The sequence below is a fragment of the Lacerta agilis genome, chromosome 1, assembly GCF_009819535.1.
Source record: "Lacerta agilis isolate rLacAgi1 chromosome 1, rLacAgi1.pri, whole genome shotgun sequence".
In the NCBI taxonomy this organism is placed as follows: domain Eukaryota; kingdom Metazoa; phylum Chordata; class Lepidosauria; order Squamata; family Lacertidae; genus Lacerta; species Lacerta agilis.
In genome coordinates this window covers 14,861,574-14,874,645 of record NC_046312.1, presented here as the reverse complement: position 1 = coordinate 14,874,645, position 13,072 = coordinate 14,861,574, and the positions used below count along the sequence as shown (strand labels likewise).

General features: G+C 40.5%; 1 protein-coding gene across 2 annotated transcripts in view; it reads left to right on the top strand.

Annotated features, from left to right (window-relative positions):
• WDR20 (WD repeat domain 20) overlaps positions 1–13,072 on the top strand; it is a 51,009-nt gene that overhangs the window by 35,701 nt on the left and 2,236 nt on the right. For both annotated transcript variants that reach the window (XM_033139492.1, XM_033139502.1), the window contains exon 3: positions 894–2,174. In XM_033139492.1, coding sequence (XP_032995383.1) covers positions 894–2,174 — 1,281 coding nt within the window. The remainder of the gene's footprint in view (positions 1–893; positions 2,175–13,072) is intronic.

Genomic DNA, 13,072 nt, shown 5'->3' with positions numbered 1-13,072 from the left:
GTTTTATAGCTGGTTACAAAAAAACACCCCTGGTTTTACTGTTATTTGCTTCTTCCCTTTTTTGTTGTGACGCTTGAATGGCTTAGGTTGGCAGAATAATGATAAAATCCACAGAAGTGCCATTACTATCACTTAAAGATAATGAACCCACAGGCCAAATTGCATTGGTTGTTCACAGAAGCCCAGCACAAGTAATTGGAAGGTGGAATCCGCAACTGAAAATCTCTTCCATCTATTGTAACTAATTACCTTGAATGTCTAGACACCTTCTACACAAAAGCAATGCAGTATTTGTTAAGTGGCTCGAAGATTTTAACTTGCCCAGATACTAGATCTCTCTTCCCCATCCTAGGTCCAGACTGTCAAAGTATTTTTTTTAAGTTGAGCATACTTTGCAATTGCCATTATTTTTGTTGAAATAACTTCTGCTTCCTTCCTATTTTCACTTCAGTAAGGCAGAGCTGTAATACCTAAAGTGGTCCCATTATTCCACTAAATTGCTTCTTCTCTTGGATCCTTAAAGCCAGGTTCCTTTTTCCAAGGATGAATTCAGTGGTTGTCTTTTCAGTCCCCCCCCATCTATGCCAGATTCAGATTTGATTAGTAAATTCTTCACAGAATGTACGCAGCCTGACTCCCCCCCCCCATTGAACTGTGTTAAGGGAGGCTTGCCACAAATCATGCTGGCCATTGTAATGTTACTCCAGATCTACATGGGGTAAGAAAAGCACACAGTAGCTTATAACTGAAGTACTGTAGTCATAAGCTTGTTTCCTGCAAGTAGAATAACTTTGTGTATTAAATGCCGACTGGCAGAAAATTAATTGCCTTATTAAATGAAAAACCAAAACTGAGATGACTCTGATGTGTACCTTCTTTTCTTTGTTTTCCAGAGACTAATAGACAAGTCCAGAGTGACTTGTGTAAAATGGGTTCCTGGTTCAGAAAGCCTCTTCCTAGTAGCTCATTCCAGTGGCAATATGTACTTGTATAATGTGGAGCACAATTGTGGTACCACAGCCCCACACTATCAGCTGCTTAAACAAGGAGAAAGTTTTGCAGTCCATACATGCAAGAGCAAATCTACACGAAACCCTTTGCTTAAATGGACAGTAGGTGAGGGGGCCCTGAACGAATTTGCTTTTTCCCCAGATGGGAAATTCTTGGCATGTGTAAGCCAGGATGGCTTTCTTCGTGTATTTAACTTTGATTCTGTGGAGTTGCACGGTACAATGAAAAGCTACTTTGGAGGGCTGCTGTGCGCATGTTGGAGCCCCGATGGCAAATACATCGTAACAGGAGGAGAAGATGACTTAGTGACTGTCTGGTCTTTTGTGGACTGCCGAGTGATAGCTAGAGGCCACGGACACAAATCCTGGGTCAGCGTCGTGGCCTTCGATCCGTATACCACTAGCGTAGAAGAAAGCGATCCAATGGAATTTAGTGGCAGCGACGAGGACTTCCAAGACCTTCTTCATTTTGGAAGGGATCGAGCAAACAGCACGCAGTCTAGGCTATCTAAAAGGAACTCTACGGACAGTCGTCCAGTAAGTGTAACATACAGGTTTGGTTCAGTGGGCCAGGACACGCAGCTATGCTTATGGGACCTAACAGAAGATATCCTCTTCCCACACCAACCCCTCTCGAGAGCAAGGACACACACAAATGTCATGAATGCAACCAGCCCACCTGCAGGAAGCGGTGGAGCTAATCCAGGCAGTAATGGAAACAGCATCACAACACCTGGGAACTCTGTGCCCCCTCCTCTTCCACGGTCCAATAGCCTTCCACATTCTGCCGTCTCCAATTCTGGCAGTAAAAGCAGTGTCATGGACGGCGCCATTGCCTCTGGCGTTAGTAAGTTTGCAACCTTATCACTACATGATCGGAAGGAGAGGCACCATGAAAAAGACCACAAGCGAAACCATAGTATGGGACATATATCTAGTAAGAGCAGTGACAAACTGAACCTAGTTACTAAAACCAAAACAGACCCAGCAAAAACTTTGGGAACGCCCCTGTGTCCCAGAATGGAGGAAGTTCCTTTGTTAGAGCCTCTTATCTGTAAAAAGATAGCACACGAAAGACTGACTGTGTTAATTTTTCTTGAAGACTGTATAGTCACTGCTTGTCAGGAGGGATTTATTTGCACATGGGCAAGGCCTGGTAAAGTGGTAAGTTTTAACCCTTAATGCTGCGTCAAAGAAGTAGAACTTGAATAGGTAGTTTTTCTCAAAACATAACTGAATGTTGAATATAAAATTTCTTTATGCTTAATGTAAAAAAGAAAAGAAAAAAGAAAAGATTATTTCCTCAGAGCCATACTTTTGGATACTGCATGCCATATTTCTGAACGATTTGAAGTGTCTGGCCCAGGTAAAGTTTTTTTTGAAATACAGTTGCCTTCCAGCTGGAGAAGTGTTGTGTATCCAAAGTGTCCGTGATAGTTTTTCCTATATTTTCAAAAGCTATTTTTGTATAACATGATTCAGGCAAATCTAAAAATAATCAACTAGTGAGGGTAGAATTGTAAGGGCATTCAGGATATCGGATTGGTTGCAGCTTAGGTAAGCTGTAGTTTTGCATAACATGCATTCTGGGTAAATTGAAGTTGGAACACTTATTCTGACCGGAATCCATAAAGCAGGGTCTGTTCTCACTTTTTTTTTCTTTCCAAGAGTTAGTCTCCTTCTCCTTCGGTGATAATCTGAAGAGCAGTTTTTAGTGTCGCCATTTAAAATTTGAATAAACTTGGTATTAAATATACGTTGTAATATTCTGATCTTTAATATCAATCTTCTCCAAATATGTAAGGTCACTTAAAAAAAAAAAGCTTCCTAGTGAATTGTATCCCTTACTTATTTCTACCCCCTAATCACTTTACAGAACGTTTGTGTTAAAAGTATTTTTAATTCATGCATTTTTCATTAAATCCACAGGCTTAAAATGTGGCACTAGTGATGTCTTCTTTCATGTTAAGAAACTGAAATTTTCTATTTAACATTTAGTACTCTCTACTGATAAAAATTATTTTGCCTTTAAATACTCATGGGCAATTTGCAGGCTATGGCCAAGCTCCAAGACTTTTGAGGTGGCTTTTGGACATGCAATTTGGTTGACTTTGGCTTGCTCTTCTCAGAGGGGTGTCCCCAAAAGCAACCAATAAGGGTTGGGGGGATCCTTTAATTCAGAACCCAACACTGTGTGAGGGGTTAGAGCTGCAAGCAAAGACTTGGGAAGTCCAGTGTGTGCATTGGAATGCTTTAAGTGCACACATGGGCTTTCTTGATCTGCCAATGATGGATAAACCAGCAAAAGACTCTCAATGGCAGCTGGTTATCTTACTGGAGATCTTCCTGAAGGTTCCTAAACTTGGTTCCTAAATCTTCCAAAACTTAGAAAGTGTTGTTGAGAGTTTCTGAAGTGCATCTGTTTTACGAAATTAACACAGAAGCTCTTCCAGTAGACGTTAATGCCCATTTTGACTGTAAGGATTCACAGCTTCTCTAAAATATGAAATAATTGGATATTTTAAGTGAAATCTTATCAAACATGTTCTGGTATGTAATGTCACCTGTATGCCTTATCTTGGATAGACAATCTGGAAAAATATGGCATTGCTTTTCATATGGGGAGGAAAGCAAATGGTAAGGATAAAGGACAAAACTGTCTGTGTTCTCAAGTGCTAAAATCATGGAAATGTGTGTATTTCTGTGCCAGGGGCCAAACAGTTTCGAAGGTAATTTTGCAGATGTGCATTGCTGAGCTATCATTGGTAGCTATCCAAGCCCCTCTGCTTAGTATATTCTAAAGTAACTTAACATTCACCCTTTGGCTACTTGCATTTCTATTAAGTAAAAATTCTGAAAATAAGTTGTGTTTAACTGGTACAGGTCATAACTTGCACGCAAATGACAATTTGATTTGGAGCACGTTTCAAATATTTCAGAGATAAGTATGCAGTACCAAAAGCTAGGATTTCTATATTTGGCCAATGCGGAAATCTTTAATTAAAGGTAAGTTTCATGCTGATGTTGTTCACTAGGTCTTTGAAAACTAATATCACACACTGATGTAAATGCCATATTGTTTAGGATGTGTTTATTTAGAATGGGTTTCAAATTATTATTATGCTTTATTTTTGCAGTCGGTGAGCTCACTCAGCTGGCCTAAATTAGCAAGTTAGGTGATATGTTTACATGGCTCTGGCCAAGAAAGTCTTTGTTCCAGAAAGGTGTTAATAAGCACCATTTTTTTCTATAGGAGAGCACTTACTAAACTTTATACTTATTTAATGAGTTCAGAAACACTCATGGTAACATATTTCTTTCCCTTGGGTTATACACTGCATATGTTAGTCTTGCCTATAGTTTAGTTCCGTAGCTTTTAAAGAGTTTAAAGCTGCTACCTTCCTGCGTTGACATTTCTCCCCGAGACTCCTCAAAAACTACTTCCATTGCCCCTTTCCTCGGCTGAATTTGTTTCCCACCCACCCTTTGGCAGAGGATCTCAGTTGGAAAGAAGGGTCACAAACTTCCAGTTTGAGGAGCAAATGGGCCAGAAGACTCAACCAGCTGTGCAGTCTCAGACCTCACTGCTACTGAGCCAACCCTATCTTTTTCCTTCCTCACCTGTCTGTCTGCCAGGCTGATGCAGTCAGGAAAGCAAATGTTATTTTCTTGAGAAGAACAGGGTTCGAATAGGCAAGAGTGGGCAACCTGCGGTATTTGTATTGGGCTCCCTTCAGCCCCAGCCATCATGGCTGATGGTTGAGGATGATGGGAGTTGTAGTCTGACCACACTTGGAAGGCCACAGGCTAACCCATCCCTGGTACGGACAGTCCCTCCTTAGAATAAGCAGCTTTTGTCTGGCTGATACTTGGCTAGACTGGCGTCTCAGAGACCCATAGGGCAAAGGAAGCCAGTGTAGTGCCCTGCAGATGTCACTGGACAATATCTCCCCTCACCCCCACCCCTGCCATAGGGCACAGACAGACTCACTGCCGGGTTAGAGCAAGAAGATCTACGCTACAAGCATTATGACCTCCGTGTAGCATTCGCACCATGTCTTGAGCTTCCTTAACTCCTTTCTCTTTTGAAATGCTACTTAAAACACGAGTTCAGATCTAAAGTACCATGTTCAGCAGAAAACGTGGGACAGGCCCATGTTGCATACCGCAGCAACATTTTAGAACTGCACTAATTTGTGGGAGAAACTACCTACTTTACAGGAAACAAAACTTCTCAGTAATGACTTTGTAAAAATATATATATGCTGTACTACTGGGAAAGACAAAACTGCTTATCTATCTCTCGGCCATTTCCTTCCTGATTACATTGTATGGCAGAGATGGCAGGAAAGCTTTTGCATTTCTTTTGCAGTGCTACTGTCACACATTGAGGTGTTGCTTTCAGTAGCAGGCTAATCTGCAGCCCTCCAGGTGTTACTGGACTGCAGCTCCCATCAACCCCCATGCAGCAGAGCCAATGGCTGGGGATGATGGGAGCTGCAGTCTAGCAAAACCTGTAGGGCCACAGTATCTCTATCCCTGATCTACAACCCCTTGTAATTTCAGGGGAACTTGCCACTACTTAACCGGAAAACTCATGGTAAGAAAGAGTGGACAACTGCAAATGAATATAGTAGTTGAGTGAAATGGCAGCATATACCCTGGCTGAGAAAATGTGTTACCACTTTGTACAACAAAATGCACATGAAATTTAGAATATTTATTTGAACTATATTGTACAGGGAAAAATCTAGATTTAAATTATAGAACGTCCTTTAGTTTTCCAATAAACAGGAACTATATAGTACAGCATCATGTTTAAATGAGTTCTATCATTGCTGTTTTAACAGACATTTTGTGTTACTATTTGGGCATGGGAAGACGTCACGTTTACTACTAAATCTTCATTGGCAAAGGGCATTTCATTTGTTAGAACTGAAGTATAAAGTGCTGTTAGGAAGTACTATCTTATTTCGTTTGACTTAATTTTAAATTCAGGGATGGTTAGGAATTGCTAAATCAGTTCTTGATTTTGAGGTTGCCATGATAGAAAATGAAATATGTTGAACCATAAACACTGCAAACAGGAGTTGGGATTCCTTGAAATATTGCCATGCAAAGTTCTCGGGATTGGTGTTGGCTTAGTACACCAGGTTAAGAAGCTGCCCAGTTGAGAGTGGGCCAGTTACTTCTGTGAAGCCAGGAAAGAGTAATTGCCTTATTATGTGGGTGTCCAGATTAGGAGGGAAGATTCTTACTAAAGACTTTTCAGAAATGCTTGATCTTTTGGAACTCAGTTATGTACTTGAAAAGACTGTATATGTCTCCTCCTACCACGTTAAAGCTACTAAATTTGCATTTAGAATAACTGCTGGCCTGCTTGTGTTCTTAAAGAAAGAAAACCAGCTAATTTACTGTCACATAATTTGTGTAAAGTTTAAAAGCGAGACTTTTTTCCTGCATTTATGAAATCTGTATACATGAATTTGTTAAGATTGACACGTTAGGTGATACTGTACAAAATTGTAATGATATAGTGAAAAAAAAATCAACAGTAAAATTCATATGTATTTTCTTTATAAACGTCCATCTAATTTCTTGACAACTTGAATAAATTTCATAAGAGCCTTTCTAACATAACAAATTGTTAAACTAAATTGACTGTTGCAATAATAATGAAGCTTTAATAAGTATTGTTATATTTATAATTTTAAAAAATCATGTTTGTTTCATACTGCTTATTTTTTAGCGTTTTATGTCACTGTTTCAGCTGAAGAACCCTACTAAATACTTGACATTACAGAATAATTTACTGGGGTTGTCCTCTGTATACTGACATTAAATAAAAAGTGTGACTGAAGTGTAAAATGTAGATAACTGTCAATAGTGCTTCTCATGCCTGAAGTTCTAATATTGAACTGCCACAGTTAAGACTTCTCCTATGCAGGAAGAAGCATATTCCTGAACAAAAATGGCCACCATGAAACTGCTGCCTCTGTAACTGCCATTTTATAAATGACCAATGTACAACCTCTTATTTCCTACAGTTTACAGATGTTAGCTTTGACTTACTTATATTGATCTGTCATAATTCATGTCCATTTGAACTGTCATAGATACAATACTGGATTGTTATATTACTTAAATGAGAAAATATGCAGTGGGCGTGGTTAAAATGGGTGTTTCTAGTTTAAATAACGAAATTGTGGGAGGAGGTAAGATGATGATGTAAATCCATTAAACAACCAATGGAACGAGAATTGATGCCTTTTGGATTCTACAGGAGCTCTTTTGTTTATCAACAATGTACGCTACCGTTTAAGCGCTTTTAGGGGCTGCTCACCAGAATGAAGTGCATAAAAGGACAACCCAAGGCTAACTTTAAACACAGATTCATGCAACTCTCAAGTGTTTGTGTATCCATTTGGGTCATGTAGGCTGCTGATACTGCAGGATATTGCTGGCAAACTTTTAATTCAAATTTGGTTAGACCACTTGGTTCTGTGCTCTCTCCAAAAGCAAGAGTTCTTAATTGTATCTGAAGCAGGCAAGGTAGTGTCGCTAGAAGATATATTCCCCAGGCTGGCACTCCCAACTTGGTTTCCAAAGCTATACTTCCTACTACTGTTTGGTTACTTTACTTTCTAGTTACCCAATTCCTTTTATTCCTGCCCATTTGCCTCTGTGCACCAAAGTGGCTTTAAATCTAGCAGTGATTCCCCCTCCACAAGCTTTATGAAAACACAGAATGAAAAGGAGAGGGGTAGAACCATCCTTGCTGATGAGTTATATGACCACTATCGTTGGGTACAGAGTCTGTGTCACAGCAAGATCATATTGATTTGAAACCCGGCGTCTAATTTGACTTTCAGCATATAGCTTTCCCCAGGAACAGCATTTGAAGATTCTCTGCACTGGCTCCGGTTTAATTTTTAAATGGATCATCTCTAATTTTGGTCACCGGGCAACTTAGCTTCCCAACTTGACAAGAGAGACAAGCTGCTCAGTGGGTACGGCAGTTTCTGCTAAATTAGCAACCGTAACCACATCTTGGTGTGAGATCCTACTTGCAGAGACTATATACCTTGAACATATGAAGGGTATTGCTCCTTGAAGTTTGCTATTTTCAGGCTACCAGTATGGTGCCCCCCAGATGTCATTTGACTCCTACTTCCATCAGCCCAAGCCAGCCTGGCTGATGGTTGGCGATGATGGGAGAAGTAGCACAGCAGCATCTGGAGGCACCATGTTAGGTACCCCTGCCATAGACCTTGTAGAAGTGACATGCAATGCATGGCTTGCCCACAAAACTAGAGCACGATGCACCAACTACTGCCAAATGCTTTTTAGTGTCTCATTGATTGTTGTTTAGATGTTTAGACGTGTCCGACTCTTCGTGACCCCATGGACCAGAGCACTCCAGGCACTCCTGTCTTCCACTGCCTCCCAGTTTGGTTAGACTCATGTTGGTAGCTTCAAGAACACTGTCCAACCATCTCGTCCTCTGTTGTCCCCTTGTCCTTGTGCCCTCCATCTCTCCCAACATCAGGGTCTTTTCCAGGGAGTCTTCTCATGAGGTGGCCAAAGTATTGAAGCCTCAGCTTCAGGACCTGTCCTTCCACTGAGCACTCTGGCAGGAATGGATAGGTTTGATCTTCTTGATGGATATCATCTCATTGATAGAAGCAGAGTATGTTGCAAAAGGGAAAGTGGATATATTTTAGAAGTCTGGAAGAAGAATTTACACTACATCAATAGGATTATGCAGTCTTAATTTCTGTAAAGAGTTTGGGTGTTGTCCAGTGAAGTCTTCTGACAGAAGTGATACATCAGATGAATGAGAGAGAGGCAAATTCTGGCGATTCTGCCTCCCTGTGCACCCCTAAATGCATTTCATAGGACTCCCCATTGTTAACTAGTCTTGAATGGAATAGCTTATTTTTATTGTGCTTAAAGAGAGCAGCCTTTTTTGTTTGTCAGGTAGCTTTGGCTCTCACTGTCTCAATATTTGTTGCAGTGTGTTATGCAAGGTACTGGTTTCCTCCCCGAGTATTTGCATAGAAGCAATTTGTTGACGCGGGTGGCACTGTGGGCTAAACCACTGAGCCTAGGGCTTGCCGATCGGAAGGTCAGTGGTTTGAATCCCCGCTACGGGGTGAGCTCTCTTTGTTCGGTCCCAGCTCCTGCCCACCTAGCAGTTTGAAAGCACATCAAAGTGCAAGTAGATAAATAGGTACCACTCCGGCAGGAAGGTAAACAGCGTTTCTGTGTAATGCTCTGGTTTTGCCAGAAGCAGCTTAGTCATGCTGGCCACATGACCCAGAAAAACTGTTTGCAGACAAACATCGGCTCCCTTGGCCAGTAAAGCGAGATGAACACCACAACCCCAGATTCGTTCGCGACTGGACTTAACTGTCAGGGGTCCTTTACCTTTTTTTAAAAAAAAACCTTTTTTAATTTGTCTCAACTTAGTCTGCTTGGCCAAGAAAAATACTTTAATTGTTCTGAAGAATGTTTTCCTGTCTTGATGTGCCAAGCATTCGAAAAGAAATATTTTATATTGATCATAGTTGGCTTTCTTTTTGATAGTTTCCTTGTACAACCTTTCTGAAACAGTCAGTTTTCTTTAAAAGCAAACTAAGGAATGATCCGGTCTCTAATCTGTGGATGGTAGATAATTTATTGGGTAAATGATTACTTGAAAGGGATGCCTACTTAATAACCATGGAAAGTTGGTCCAGTGAAAATTTATTGATTTGCATATAGTATATGAGAGACCTACAGAAAACCTGTCTTCAGTTATTCTACAATATCTCTGCTAAGCTTCCTTTCTTTCCTACGTGTGACTGAGATATGCATGTAATAGATTTTGTTGAAGTTGATCAGTGTCATTTTACAAGAAAACCATTTATTACAGTATTGTTGGTTTTTGTTTTCTAAGCCCCCCCCCCCCCCAAGGCCAAGATATATTTGATCCCTGATATATCTGTATACCTTGGGCATACCAGCTCAGATGCCAGCTGCACCCCAAGGCACTAAATATATTTTGATTCTTTCCTGGTTGGGAAATTTAGGGGAGAAATACATTATTAAATAAGAATGATCTACAGTATAATAAATAAAAGTGTTCTTATTTGGGTTCAAAGCAAACTCTTCTCCAGAGTCCTGCACTATCCAGAAACAGATGAAACAATACCAAAAATACCCACAAGGGAATAATAGAACACACAGGCTTTTCAAACTCTTTACTACTTCAGAGCTGAAATGTCCTACTTCTAGCTTTAACAGAATTAGATAATTGGGCATCTTATAGCTATTGCTGGGATCCAGCTTCTTTCAGCCCCAGCCAGCATGGTCAGGGATGTGGGAGTTGTAGCCCATAACATTTTTTGGGTTGTTGTTGTTGTTGTTGTTGTTGTTGTTACTTATTATTATTAAAGTTATTAAAGGAAGCAAAATGGAGCTACAATAATATTTTAACACCCTAGGGTTCCACAGCTTTAACTGCTGTACTTGGGGAAAAGTGAATGGAGGCCGCACACTGTATTTGAGCTAGTTGGCTAAGCGGCTTGAAAAGTATTGAGTATGAGAAGTTCTTTATACTTAAATGCTCCTTGAACAGGCTTGTGGTGGTGCGGACTGGCTGATCAATACCAAAGTCCTCTGGGTGTCAAGTTAGTCACGTAGTTCTCTGGACCCAGGCCAAAGTGTTTTAGATAATTTTGAAGGACATTTTTATATTATTAAACAGCTTTGTGCTGACACGAGTCACCATTTGTTTGCTTGAACAGTTTGGAACTCGGAAAGAGTAATAGAAGACAATTAGAATATCATTAAAATTTGCCAACTCTTGCTGAACTAACACTGCCCAAAGATTGCCCAATTTGCCTTTGAACATAGATGTTTCATTCTTAGCTACTTATGGCTAATGGATCTATTACTTGGCAGCTGGCTATCGGAGGAAAAATGAATCATTAAAGTTGGGCTTAGCAATGGCTGTTATCTAGTCTGCCTGTGTGTACTCCTCAAGCAAAAGTCCATAGCTCAGTTGCAAACTGGGCCTGCTCTAGATATGTTGTTGCCTGATGTTATATAGTACCCAAGGCCAGCCAAGTTATTTTGGCACCTGAGGAAGAAAATCCTTCAAGCACTTCTTCCTGGCAGTAAAAATAAGAAGCCACAATTTCCTGCTCTTTAATGATACTCAAAATCAGGTACTTGAGGTGGATGCTTCACTTCCTTCTAATGATCGGGCCAGCCCTGGAGAGAGTCCATGGTGTTTGTATATGGAAGATTCTAGATTCACAGGCAAGCACTTGCAGTTAAAGGATTTAAACTGGATTTTAACAAGTAGAATTGGGAAAGAGCTGCTGTTAATCAGAATACTTGGACCAATGGACAACTGTCAGAGTCGTATTTTGTAATCCCCCCCATACTTAACCCATCTTATGCAAAGTTTAGAATATGATGGTCTGTTTTCATTGCTTTATTTGAAAAGGACACACTTCCGGCATTTAACGTTTAATAGATAGTTTTGAATGGGTACATGCCATAGAAGTTCTAAGAAGCCAGAATGCTGGATGAATAAGATCTTGAGGAGTCAAGTTTCAGTGCCCTGAAACTCCTTGCTATTTCCCATGCCTGGCAGAAGCATAATATATTATGCAAATCCAGCAAATATATGTAATTTCTCCATAATCATACAGGTCACAGAATTCAGCTTGTCTTGGTCCAGAGCTCTGAGTCCGCCTAGCTGCTTGCTCATTCAGAGGCTGTATACTAGTGCTAAAAGAAATTGTTGGGAAAGTTACACACCTCTGACAATTTTTCAAGTCAATGCATGTCGGGGGGGGGGGTCTATTTTCCCATCCGAACACATTTTTGCATTAGGGATATATGTTTGAGTACACTTCCATATCCAAATATAAATGTATTTGCTCTGCACTACATTTTTTCAATGGGATACATGTGCAATCACAACATAGATCATGGGTCCAGCTGCCTTGGAAATGGGGACATGTTCCCACTTCTCTCCTCCCCTGCCCCCCAGCAGTGACAGATGAGAAGAAACGGTGGCTGTGAAGAGCTATGGAAATGTGCAGAAATGAAAACTCGAGGCATGAACCATGGGGACTTAGGTAGTGAAAAGTGATCCTCACCAATTCGGTTGAGAGCACCATTACCTACATCTGTCTACTAAGTCAAATTTTGTTGCCACTCTGATTATGAACACCTGGGTTAACAGTAAATCATTGATGTTGGATGATATTGATCATTTGGACCTGTGGCCTAACCAAGTACAGCAATTTGTTTATTAATATTGACATGTATGAGAAACGTAAAGAATACAGTGACCATACAGATATCAGCCACAGAACAGACCATGTTTTCCAACTACGTTGGTTAAGGGTTGTCCATTAGCATTTATTTTGCCTATTGATTCCGACTTTGGGGCCGTCACTCCTATGACATGGCAAGTGTGTGCAGATGGTTTAGATCTGACTTCACATTTGTTTGCTACTTTCTCCTGTCTCTTGTTTCCAGCTAATGCTATACTCTTTTCAAAGTGGTGTTTTCTTAAAGACTCCTTTCCCATTTTGAACTCAGCAGTTTTACACATGTCTCTCTGGGACATAAGTTTTGTGTGGGGTGTGCTAGACTATGTTGTGCACAACACTGTATTATGAAAAGTGGGTGCCTACCGAAACAGTGGTTAGGCTACTGGGCTTAAAATGAAGACACTTTGAATTATACCCTAGTGCACCCGGAGGAGCTATGTCTATCTTTCTGTGCTGCTACCTGAAATGTCATCTTGAATAAACTTGGTCTAGACATTTTTAAAAGATGAAAATATCAGGCCAGGTTCTGGTCCTGGTACCTTGTGTTCTCCAAAGCAGGGCACTTTTGTCCAAACTGGTTTCAAGAGCAGGGAGTATACTTCTCTTTCATAGCACTTTCTCAGTATTTGGGTCAGACCCCAAAAGAGCTCCTGTAGATTCCGAAGACTTAATTCTACATTACAATTGGACATGGATCTTGATCCAACCTGAATTTCACAATAT